We start from the raw sequence: 13,070 nt of genomic DNA, 5'->3' as shown, positions 1-13,070 counted from the left end.
TGCCATATAAAAATATTATAATTACCTAAGTTTTGTTAAATGGAATTAATGAGAGAGAAAAGTGATGAGATCTAAAGTCTTTTTGTGAGAGTAAAATAATGGTCTCAAACTCTCATTAAAAACACATAGCAATATCTCAGGACGATTTAAATAGATATCGTGACAAACAAAAAGGAATAAAGATAGTACTATAAAGTTACTTAAATAGGATAGACATTTGTTTGACTTTTATCAATATGATTTTTGATCCTTCTTTCGCTTTCAATCAAGGTGAAAAAATTACTATCCAACCGTGGCTAATATGCTAAGTCTAATCCATTGGTAGGATTTTGAATTTGGATAACTCGAAAACGAGAGGGAAGCTCTAATCACTTGAGCTATCCCTCACTCTCATGATATTGAAAATTTGATTGTAGATAAAATTTTGAAAATTCTAAGTACTTCCATAGTGCATCAAATTGATTGTAATAATTTGATTTTTGAGTTAGCCTATACATATCTTAATATATAACTAATATCATCTATGTTTAGTAGAAAAGTATCAACTCTTAAACTCGTGATCTTAAACTCATAAGGTGAGTTTTTCAGATCACCTCCCTTATCATACGGTGAGATACTTCATAAATAAAAGTAAGGAAATTTTGTCAGATAACACCTTTTAAGAGTGATTTGTTGTGATAAAACACCTTATAAATTTTTGTTTTTTTTGTGAAAACACACCTAATACTACTTATTTTTTGTATGATAACACCTAAGGTTGGTTTTAGGCGTGTTGACTTGGTTTAACGACGTCGACCACCACATGTGAGTCACATGCGCCGATTTACCCCCTCCCTTCTAATTTTTTTTACCTTTTCTTTCTCTCAAATTCTATTTTCTCTCTCCTCTCAATTTTCTCTATACTCTCAATTACTCCCTCCCCTAGTCCCCCTGATGCTTCTCATCATATACCCCACCATTTGCACCACTTACACACACCATCCTCTGCTCCCCCTAGCTGCTGTTCAAACCAGCCACCAACTCTATCCATCACCAAATGAACACATAGCCATCAACCACCAATCACATCCTCATCACCTTCCATTTCTCCACCCATTCACAGCAGCAACTCACCAACTCGCAACCCGTCACTACCGTCGGACCATCGCAGCCAACGTACCATCGGCAGCAATCGTAATCAGTTGCCCCACCTGCAATGCTCCTACCACGGTCAGCAGCAAAATTGTAGCTAACTGCCGCAACCATATCGACATTACTGCTAGCTTCATTCTATATTAACCCCCAAATCAAAAACCCTAATTCGAATTAAAAAAACCCTAATTAACTATAATTCGCAAAATCAACAAAATTAATGAAATAAGTCTTTAATTAAATCTACTTAAATGCTTCATAATTATGCCAATTGAGTAAATTTGCAGAAATTGGAGCTCAAAATTGGAGTTCACCTTCTTTAAAGGGAAGCAATGGAGTTTGGGTGGAGGAACAGGGGAAATAAAAGGGTTTAATTGGGGAAGAAATTGAGAGGAGAGAGAAAATAAAGTTGGAAGGAGAGAAAGGGTAAAGAGTTGGAAGGAGAGAAAGGGTAAAGAGTTAGAAGGGAGGGGTAAATCGACGCACGTGACTCCCACGTGGTAGTCAATGCCGTTAAACCAAGTCAACAGGTTGGAAACCGCCTTAAAGTGTTATTTGACAAATAATTTCTAGGAATAGGTGTATTTTCATAAAAAAAAATTTATAAGCTATTTTTTCACAACAAATTACTCTTAAAGGTGTTAAATTTCCTAAAAGTATTCTGTAATTCAATTTGTTTACAAAATGGTACTCTTAAGTACGGAGTAGTAAAAAATTAAGCCGAAGACAACACAGCCTTTAACTCCGAGTCTCCGACTCCAGTGTCTCACTCACCTCCCCGGAATCCCACCTCCCTCCAATGCCAAATTCTTCAAGATTCTCAATCTTTCCTCAATTTCAACCCAAATTTCCAAATCCATTTAAACCCTAATTCCCAAATTCTCCCCTAAAATTCCTCAATTTCTCTCTTCCCCAAAAAACCCCATTAAAAATCATGTACATTTCCGATTCCAATCACAACCCCACCCCAATTAACACAACCTCCAAACCCCCTTCATCTCTCGACTTCTCCGACGACGACCACCACAACGACATGCTCATCGAAGTGGGTCCCACCCACCACCACCACCCCCACCACCCCCAAATCCATGAACCCCACCGTTTACCCGCTTCGGCGACAACACCGTCATCTTCGGGCCCGAAGAAGCGGGCCGAAACTTGGGTTCAAGACGAAACCCGGAATCTAATTAGCTTGAGGAGAGAGATGGATTCTCTGTTCAACACTTCTAAATCAAATAAGCATTTGTGGGAGCAGATTTCGGCCAAAATGAGGGATAGAGGGTTTGATAGGAGTCCTACTATGTGTACTGATAAGTGGAGGAATTTGCTTAAAGAATTTAAGAAAGCCAAGCAGCAAATGGGTAATGCTGCAAATGGGAATGCTAAGATGTTGTGTTATAAGGAAATTGAAGAGATTTTGAGGGATAGAAATCGTTGCGGTTCCAATTCTGCTGGGTATAAAAGCCCTAATCATAATAGTAATGATGGGGTTAATAATCATTCTTCTAAGGTTGATTCTTTCTTGCAATTCTCTGATAAAGGTTTGTGCTTTTTATTTTTGTGGAATTTTCTGTCATTATTAGTTGGGTTTGTTGAGGTGTTAGTTGTTTAGTATATGTGGGTATTGCACTATTTTTAGCTTTGATAATTGTTAAATTTAGTATATTGTTTAGTTCCTGGTGAGAATTTTGCTATTTTGTTGGGTCTTGAATGGTTTTGTTCCATTTGGGGAGTATTTGAATTTTGGGGTTGTTTGTGGCATTGGGTGTTTGGAAATCTTGAAACAGTATATGTGTATCCATGTTTTATTGGTAATTTCACCAAATTGTTGCTTGACTCTTCATGGTGATATTTGCCGATCTTGGCTTCTTGGGTATGGGTGGCTCGAGGAGCTGTTGAAAGCTGATATAAGTCCATAGTGCTATCATAATTTCTTTGACCTTCTCATTCAAAGGATTAGAGACGGTAGATTGTAAAGAAAATGATTTTTGCATTTATCAGGGTGTTGTTTGGTGAGGCGGCTTCAATCTGGATAGGGAATTACATTCTTAGATTGTTCCAATAAAATGAGTATGAAAAATGCTGCTTTTATTTTGCAGAGTTCTTCTATCTTGAAATTTTGTGTGGAGAAAGTCTAAATGGGACATGTAAACTGATAAGAGTTATAGCTCTGAGCCTTCACTTGAACTAGAAGTTTTTTGTGACTACTGAATTGATTGGATTAAATGTGATTATTATGTGGAGAGGGCCTGTGACCAAGAAGACATCAACAGTCAACACTTATAATTCAGTATTATTATTTGTCTATAGAATCAAGATCCTTTAACAACTATTTGTTCAAATGATTATCACATCATTCACATGTTTATCTTTGATCATACATGTTTTTTAGAACCAAGTACTTAGTTTGGCTGATGGAGGTTGATAGCTATTATGCTGAGTACTCTGCCATTTATCCCTCTTCTTGGAGTATAAAGATTAATGAACTGAAACATATGCTATCTGGGTCTTTTATGAATTTGCCGGGGAGCTATTTTAGCGCGCTTGTGTGTGGTGGGATCTGGGATGCATATTTTGATATCAGTGTCATATTTTGAAATCAGTGTTTGTATGCTTTTGCTAGTAACTCCCTAAAAATGTGTATAAAGACCTCTGTAGTATGACCTTGTTCGAAGTTTTCCTGTTGTTTCTACTGTTGCTTTGCTATTCCTTGGCTCCTTGCGCTTCTCAGAAGTCAGTGATGATGGTTCTGAAAAGCAAAGATTATGAAATAGTGTATTTCCTAATGATGCTTTTTATTTATTGTCTTTGTTCAGGTATTGATGATGCTTCTATTCCTTTTGGACCCATTGAAGGTATAACACGTCAAACCCATTTATGGAAATAAGATCGGTATCTTGAATTGTTTTTGGAACATTGTAAGAGCTGAAAACCAATAAAGTATGATAATTATGGTTGGTGAGTAGCACTACTCAAAAAGTGCAGTGTAGATGTTGTAGTTGATTAAAATCCCCTGCTAGGGTTCTACTAAAGTGAGGTGAAAGAGAGATAGTTGATTATAATGTCAAGGTTAAGGGAATAGAAGTGAAACTGCAAGATGTTGATCCATGAAGCAAGATTGCCATGGCTAATACTTTTTGCTTGTCTCACCTTCATATTTCTATTACTTGATCTTCTGATGCAATCATCTATGGCATTTAAGCACATTTTTTTAGTTTCTTTCATCTCTATCATTTGGTAGCTTGTCTAGATCAAGCACGCCGTCTATTTTTTATTAGCTTGCTATCTGATGTATATGCAATTAATTTGTGATAATATCGAGCTCATTTTTAGAGGAAAGGGGACTATGGCACAAGCAACTTGCTACTCCTCCTAGAGGGTTAATTGTGCTCTCTGGTCTCTTCTAAGTTCTAACTGTGAGAAGCATCATCACTAACAGGGGCGGACCCATGAAGGAACAAGGGGGGACCATTGTCCCCCCACTTTCGGGAAAAAAAAACAGAGGACAAAAAAATTTAGGAAAAAAAATAAAATTGGAAAAATAGTTATATAAAATTGAGTGTAAGAATAAACAAGTTGTTTGCCTTAGCTAAGTTGGTAGTGGGCTAAAAATAGTCAAGGGGCCCAATTTCAGGTTTACCTAGATCAGGGTTCGAATCCCCCTTGTAACATCATTCATTTTTTTTTTTTAGTGTTTTATTTTAAGTTATTTTGACTTTTACCACCCGCAAAAACGAAAAATTTGGTATTACCACCTCCATAAAAAAAAGTTTTATTTTACGACCACATAAAATAAAATTTGGCTTTTACCACCAATCACCTCTAACTAACGAATTTCGTCCATAAATCCGATAGGGGCGTACCATGTCTACGTGTCACCATATTATTGGGTTTTGTTTTTTTTATTTATTAATTTATATATTTTATTACCCAATAATATGGTGACACGTGGACATGATAGGCCCCACTAACGAATTTATGGACAGAATCCGTTAGTTGGCGGTAGACCTGGCAATCTTGACCTGACCTGATTGACCCGACCCGAATGACCCGACCCGTAACCCGAAAGTTGACCCGAAATCATTGACCCGAAAATGACCCGAACCTGAACTAACTCGACTCGACCCGAACCCGACCCGAAATAGAGTTGACCCGAACATGACCCGATGACCTGAAGTGACCCGACCCGAATGACCTGACCCGAAATCGACCCGAAACCCGAACTTGACCTGACCCGAAATGACCCGAAACCCGAAGTGACCTGACCCAATTTTAACCCAAATTGATTGACCCGTAGTGACCCGACCCGAATCCTAAGTGAATAGGGTGAAATAGTGAATTACCTAGTTTAGGGCCTCTTTATTTCCTACTTTATAGGCACTCATGTTTTTTTTTTTTTTTAACGATTTTACTTAATTTTTCAAACTATTTTTTAAAAATGAATTTATTTTGGTGACCCGGCACAAACTTGACCTGAATAGACCCGACCCGAATTGACTCTATCCGAATTTGACTCGACCCAAAATTGACCCAAAAATTGATTTTAAAAATTGACCCGATCCGAACAGACCTGACCCGAATTGACACGGCCCGAACTTGACCCGACCTGAACTTGACCCGAAGTGTTGACCCGATTTGACCCAAAACCCGAATCGACCCGACTCGACTCGAACCCGACCCGAACATTTGCTGACCCGAACTAGACCCGACCTGAATTGACCCGACTCGAACCCGACCTGAATGACCTGTTTGCCAGGTCTAGTTGGCGGTGATTGGTGGTAAAACTCAATTTTCATTTTTTTTATGTGGTGATGAAATAAAACTTTTTTTTTTTATGGAGGTGGTAAAAACAATTAAGTTGTTTTTTAGAGGTGGTAAAAATATAATTCCTTTATTTTAACCAAACCACTCGACTACTCCATTATTCCTATTTCCCAACCACGAGGCACGAACCACCACCCACGCAACCACGAGTCATGGACTACAGCGAACATCTTCGGCAAATGTTTGTTAAGAAATTAACATCACAAGATAATATGGCATTCGAATCCCCCTTGTAACATCACTCCTTTTTTTTGGGGGGTGTTTTATTTCAACCATACCACTCGACTACTCCCTTATTTCTATTTCCCAACCAAACCCAAATTACTTGTATTGTGTACCTGTTTTAATTTTTTTAAATAGGTTGATGTTAGTTGAATTATCGAAATTGTCCCCCCATTGTCAAATTTCTAGGTCCGCTATTGCTGAAAGAAAAGAACCATAAAATAATATTTCAAAATTCAATATGATAATATGGCATAAACACTATGTCATAGTGTTTGTAGGCAATAATGCAAACAGAGTGTTGTTCAATTCGCTAGTTAGTTTCGTAAATTTGACCAAATTGTACTACTTTCATTTATTAATTCACCTTTTCCAGTTACACAAGGGGGTTTATGAATTAAGTAGCACTGGTTATAGCATTTAATCCTTCATACAGGAATGTAGGATGTATTAGAATGATTCATTAGTCTTTGTTTATAGCTTCATTGGCTAGAGCGTCAACTACTTTGTTCAGCTTCCTTGTTCCTATACAGTATCCTGTTGATTGGCTTTGTTCTTTAATGTCTTGCATACCATTTTCAATTTATGGTTATTAACATAGTACTCCCTCCGTTCTAAATTAAAAGCCTCTTTCTCTTTATTATGTGAGTAATAAATGCTAGAAAGAGGCTTTGTATTAAGGGATGGAGGGATTAGTAATCTAAATTCAGAGATGTTACTACATCAAGGTCATTTGAATGGTAGATAGATTTTATCCAAACTATTTGACTAGCCTGTTGTAGCTAATGCCGGTGACCATTTCCTTTTAATTGTCGTTAGCCTGCCTTTATCAATCTTCCTGTCTTTTATGACAAGTCTTCATTGGATGTGCACATACAAAAGCATGGTCTGTCAATATTCTGAAAGTGACTTTTGTAGTTGCATCTCTGCATTGAACAATGGGATTTTGAAATGCCTTTTCAATCTGACTTTAAGGTTAAGACATGTCAAAAACTATTTATCCTTTGTATTCCATCAAATGTTACTTCTCATATAAAAACCCCTTTGTTGTTGTGCCCCTCAATGGTTGTCGTATTGACATTCTTCCTTTTTCACATACCTTCATAGTATGTAGCGGCTTCAGATTGCGTGTGGAATACCATACCAGTGTATCTGAGCTGCCATGATGTGATGCAGTGTCCACTGTTTGGCCTTACTTTTCTTTGATAGTTTTATAGAGATAAATATGGTTTTCTGTACAGCTAAAGTGATGATTTTAGTTATTGGAGTTGTTTAAGCTATTTATTTAGGGGCCATTTGGGCTGCAATGTTGAGTTAGGGCTGAAACCTATCTTGCAAGGTAGACAGAGAAATAATTGAGGTGGTTATCAAGCAAGCTTCTCATGCAGCTGACTAGATTCCAGAGCTAGTTGGTTTCCTACACTAGGATAGATTTCTTATAGGCATATAACTATTTTAAGGCTTAGGGGCCTTTGGCATTGAATTTTTCTACTTTCTTTTTGTTTCCTTATACACTTGAAAATAATTTTTGTAAGTATGACTGCTTTTGTGTGAATTCTGCAACACTTAGACTTAGTAAGAATTTTCTCACTCACTTGTTTCTTGCTTGGTTTTGTTTCATAATCTCACTTGATGAGAAATGTTTAAAAAAAAAATAAAAATCTCTACAGAGCACCAAGTCAATAAGGATCCTAGAGTCTATGTGCAAAGCTAATGCATGGCTCATGTAATGATATAAAATTGTTTTCGTGTATAAGATGTTGTCTACCTCACTGTGCTTATGTGGACCTTTTGTGCCTCGCTACTCCTCTTTGAAATTGCCTTGATTGGATCAGAAAGAGTGCTTCACCCCTTTCATCTCAAGACTCACGTGTAGATCCACCTTTTTATACACAGTAGGAGAGTTAAGGAAAGCTGTAAGGTTAATTTGTTTCCTAAAAACTATCCACGTGTTTTCTAGTCATATGAGAGGCTTTATTTTGTTTCCTTTAGTTAATAGGACAGATGGACAATTTTGTGAGGCTATTTATAGCTTTATTGTTGCTAATAATTCATGAGATTTGTTAAGATTGATTTGTTTCCTAAAACTTTTCTTGTGTTTTCCAGTCATATTAGGAGACAATATCATGAGGCTATATGTTGCTTTATTTTTGTTTGTTATACATGAAATTGTTTGATTGATAAAATTGGAGTGTCCAGAAACTTGTGTGCTTGTCTTGGAGTGTGACTCTAAGCTGAGAGAAATTTTAATGTGATGAGTGAAATCAAATAAAAAAACCTTTAGATTAGGCGAGTGTCACCTGACTTATACTTGGTTTAATTGTTCTATTGAGAAAAGCCTACTCAAGAGATTTCAAAACCCTCATAGTAGTAAAGCCTCAATTAATGATTTTGAACCCATAAATTCTGAAAATTGAGCGAAGATTGTTTTGAAATTTTAATGATGAAGCTCGGTACACTTGATGTGTAGGGATCTTGGATCTGATTCTCCGGAGTATTATAATTCCTGCTATATTCTTGTCAGCGTTTGTGACATTGCATCTCTCTGGTCTTTGAGTTTTGGCCTTCTATATCTTCTGCTCTATCTTAGAAATGCACAAACCAAAGAAAATTAAGATTGAGGGACCAATGGGGATTAAGATTGAGGAACAAATGATTGTGGAACCGATGATTGAGGAACAAATGATTGTGGAACCGATGATTGAGGAACCATTGGAGATTAAGATTGAGTAACCAATGAAGATTAAGATTGAGGAAGAAGAAATTGGTTAGTTGGCACCCGCCCTTGTCCTATTTGATGGGAAAATTGTAATGCCTTCACATGCATCCACGTTCAAATGCTAAAATCTATTAGTTGTGAAGCATACTGACATTATTCTTTTGTCCTTCTCCTTTTTCCTTTCCCAGTCGTCTTTTGCTCCTGCTTTTCTTGTGAATGGCTTATTGTATTTACAATTGATTTTTTTTTTTGAATTGACATTTTGTCTGTTCAAACTTCAAAGTTTGTACTCATTGGATTTATGTACTAACTATGATATTATTTCTTTTTGGTACAGCTAACGGGAGGCCAACTCTGAACTTGGAGAGGCGTTTGGATCACGAGGGACATCCTCTTGCCATTACTGCAGCTGATGCCGTAACAGACGGGGGTTGTCCCCCATCATTTTGGCGTGAGACTCCTGGAAATGGTAATCTTGTTTACATGGAGGCTATGTTTTCTTCACTTTATATTTGGCGTGTTGGTCTTAATTCTTATTTTTTAAAGTTCTTGTCTGACTGTTTGATGTGGACTAGTCTGGTATCTTCTGGTGCAGTCTGGTTTGAATGTATTGTTTGGTGTGAATTGTTATCGACTTATCGTTATAACTATGTTTGGTATTGTTTTGAGTTTTTTATGGTCCACTTTGGTCTGATTTTAACATAAATCAGCTGTAAGAATAAGGTAAAGAGAAAAGGCTTGAATCATATGAGCTTCAAAATAAATTCACAATTTGTGTAATTTAAGAAAAAGAACTTGTCTCAAAGGAACATCAAAAGTTATAATGATCGTGAGGTTCACACTTCACACTTCACATTATCATTTATCTGTCTCTATTTACTGTAAACTTCATCTTTTCTGTTGAAAAATTGCTGTAACAAATATAAGTTGCATGTTTGAGGTTAGGAGATTCAATGGGTTGATTAGCTACAATGTAGGTCTTGTTCTATTTTTATTTTATTTTATTTTTTTTATTTTTTATTTTTTTTATTACATAAGATCACTTTAATACAACGAGGATGGAAAATATTGATTGTACATGACTGCCTGTTTGAAAAAGTATCTAAAGCTAAGAGCAACTCCAACAGTGGAAAATTAGGACTAGCTTGCAATTTATGAAACTAATAAATAATTAGCTTAACCATTGGAATTGCATTACCAAATTAGCTGGGCAAAGCTATTCGCTTAGCTAAGCTAATTAGCTTCTTAGCAAATTGTGGGAATTAAAAAAAATTAAATAAAAAAAAAAATTTATTGAAAATTAGCTTAACCATTGTGGGATTAATTAGCTACAAGGTAGATTAGCTTTGCAATCCTAGGTGGCATGGCAAGCTAATTTCACAATTAGCTTACCATTGGAGTTGCTCTAAGCGCCTCAGACTCAAGTGAAGTGATTGGTACAATTGAATATGAACACAGTCAAGGGTTTGACTATTGAGTATTAATACTTCAGGGGGAATTATGTGGATGTGTTTCGGTGCCTTATATCTTATTAGGCTTCCATTAGTTTATGCAATCTAAAAGTTTGGATGTGGGTGCTCGAACATGCCTTGTAAGTTTTAAGTCTTGTGACATATTACTTCCATAATTTCAACTAAATATCTTTGAATTTGTTACTTAATAAAAACCTCAAACTAGCTCTATCACATTCCCGTATGAAAATTCAGGGCATTTTATGGCTACAACTTTATTTAGAGGTAGGAGGGATTTAAAGCTTTATTAAAAAAGAAACAGCCAAACAGGGTCATTTGGAGTGGTTTCGTGTTTGATTTTTTGAGAATTAATTGACGGTTCTCTTATAGCTGATCAGGATTCTTGTAAAGTAAACTGAAATAGGTAATATAGATTCAGGAGGATTTAATGACTGGATTTGTGCTTCTCAAGCTATTATGAAATTATCTTCGGACTTGAAGATAAAAAAGAGAGGGTTTGTATAGTTCTCTCGGTCTCACTCAGAGCTTTTTTTTGAGTTTGAAAAGGTTCATAATACTTTGATTTGAGTGGCTTCTAGTGGCCCAGAGTATGTAGGAAGGTCAATTTCTTACTTCGTGACTTCTATTTTGTTCCTTCAGGAATTTGTGACTTCTAAGTAATAAATTTAGATGGGGCGTTTTTGTAAGTGCAATGTTGTACCATTCATTCTTATTTCTGAATATTGTCTCCAGTTTCTTCTGTCTTATATTCCTATGATTTATGATGTGAGAACTGAGAACAATACATGAGAAAACTTTAGAACAGAATTACTACTGCCTGAAGGGAAATCCAAATCTTGACTTAGAAGGTGGGGATAAAGAGTTGAGTGACTAATGAGTAACCCGGCTGTTTCTCTTCTTATTCTTTCCTTTTTGTTTGTGTCTGAAGAGTGGGATGGGGCTGTAGATGGTTATATGGATAGTTTGCTGTTTTTATGTGATGTGACAAATGATGTCTAGGTTTGTGATCTAAAATCATGGTTGAATCATGTGTTAGTTATAGACTTAGTTTTAAAAACTCAGGCCTCAAATGTACATGTGCGCAACTAGGCACATGTCATGCACTTCACTGGATTGGAGAGGCTGAGATGCCTGGGTGCCACAAGGTTCACTATATGTAACTACATAAGCTGGTGCATGCCTCGAATGGCCTTTGCCAAGGCTTGGTGTGAGCGTCTTACTGATTCTGCTTAGAGGCAGTTTAACAGAAAGTCTGAATATAGTTCCCTTAACTTGTCTGTAATGCGCGTGAACTGTGAACTGCTGACTGTGGACTTTAGCCTGGCAGACAACTCACCTGAACCTGGTCTCTGTATATTCCAAAATCCTAATATCTGGAAGCTTTTCCATAAAGCTCAACATTTTCATCATCATTTTTTTTTCCCATTTTATTATTTATTTTTTATAATCGTTATTTCTTCTTGCCTTCTTGGTGCTGGTTTTACCAGTATTTTTTTCTTTTCCTCCCTCTGATTTTCCTTTGATTTCTTCTTTTAGTTTCTTTTCTTTTAATTTTCCGTCTTGGGAGGAGAGGCCCTACTCTCTCTCTCTCTCTCTCTCTCTCTCTCTCTCTCTTCAGCAGGCATGTTTTGTTTTATTTCTTGAGTTTTGATACTAATTTTTACCTTGCTTTTGCAGGTGATGATACTCATCCTTTTGGTGGGAGGGTGATAATTGTCAAATGGGGTGATTACACTAAGAGGATTGGTGTAGAGGGAACTGCTGAGGCCATCAAAGATGTGATCCGATCTGCATTTGGTTTAAGGACAAAGCGTGCATTTTGGTTGGAGGATGAGGAACAGGTTGCTCGATCCCTTGACCGGGACATGCCTCTGGGAACCTACACTCTTCACCTTGATGAAGGTATATGTTGAATTAGCTTGTTGCGCCCCTCCCCTCATGAATTCCATTGTACATTTAATTACCATGTGAATGGTGTTGAAGCATGTGACATCCTTCCTTGTCCCTTATTCTTCCCCTGCAATTGACCTGTTGAAGTTGCAACAATTTCTTTGTTTCAGGTATGACGATTAAGCTGTGCTATGAGGAGTCAGACCACATTTCATATCCCGGTCAGACGATATCCCACACTGTAGAAAAAACTTTTTATACCGAGGATGATTTCCGTGAGTTAATGCATCGCCGGGGATGGTCATGTCTTAGGGAGTTGAATGGCTACAGAAATATCGATAATTTGGATGATCTTCGCCCAGATGCAGTGTATCGTGGTGTGACTTGAGAAGAAGCTGAGGGCAGTTGGTTTGCTTGGTGGGTGGTGCCTTACTTTTTGTTCGCCGCCAGATATCTTCATAGAGCACATTTTAGCTTAAGTGATTTGCGGACAGAAAATATCCATTTTCTGACCTTTTTGTACAGAACTACAGATAGATTGCCTTATTATAAAACTTCTAATTGTATATAGTTGCCTTGTGTAATGCTATAGTTGCCTTATTATAGTCAGCGCCTTTTACTTTAAACATGGCTGTGGAATCTCCTTACATACTCAACTTCTTATATTTCGACTGTGGAATCTCGTATTATTAGCTTAACAATATAATACCACAAGGTTAGCAACAGACTAGTTTCTTAATGACAGTTATAAACATATGCAGTCTTATACAATGAGCATTTCTATTTCAAACATGAATAAAATTTCAGCAAAT

General features: G+C 36.9%; 1 protein-coding gene across 1 annotated transcript; it reads left to right on the top strand.

The window, feature by feature from the left end:
- Positions 1 to 1,861: 1,861 nt before the first annotated feature.
- On the top strand, positions 1,862 to 12,884 carry LOC145640439 (trihelix transcription factor GT-4-like). The gene is made up of 5 exons (XM_081691722.1): positions 1,862 to 2,672; positions 3,948 to 3,986; positions 9,234 to 9,365; positions 12,046 to 12,270; positions 12,429 to 12,884. Exons 1-5 carry the CDS (start codon positions 2,066 to 2,068, stop codon positions 12,644 to 12,646), a joined length of 1,221 nt encoding a protein of 406 aa, XP_081547848.1. The 5' UTR covers positions 1,862 to 2,065; the 3' UTR covers positions 12,647 to 12,884.
- The last annotated feature ends 186 nt before the right edge of the window (positions 12,885 to 13,070 follow it).

The sequence above is a fragment of the Chenopodium album genome, chromosome 1, assembly GCF_948465745.1.
Source record: "Chenopodium album chromosome 1, dcCheAlbu1.1, whole genome shotgun sequence".
Taxonomy (NCBI): domain Eukaryota; kingdom Viridiplantae; phylum Streptophyta; class Magnoliopsida; order Caryophyllales; family Amaranthaceae; genus Chenopodium; species Chenopodium album.
The sequence above is the reverse complement of the archived record's forward strand: the minus strand, read 5'-3'. Positions and strand labels throughout refer to the sequence as shown.

Bases quoted from the DNA above. Each gene is read 5' to 3' on its own strand.
- LOC145640439 (XM_081691722.1), top strand. From the start codon at position 2,066: ATGTACATTTCCGATTCCAATCACAACCCCACCCCAATTAACACAACC. The intron at 2,673-3,947 runs GTTTGTGCTTTT...GTCTTTGTTCAG, and splicing joins CTTGCAATTCTCTGATAAAG to GTATTGATGATGCTTCTATT. The intron at 9,366-12,045 runs GTAATCTTGTTT...TTGCTTTTGCAG, and splicing joins GCGTGAGACTCCTGGAAATG to GTGATGATACTCATCCTTTT.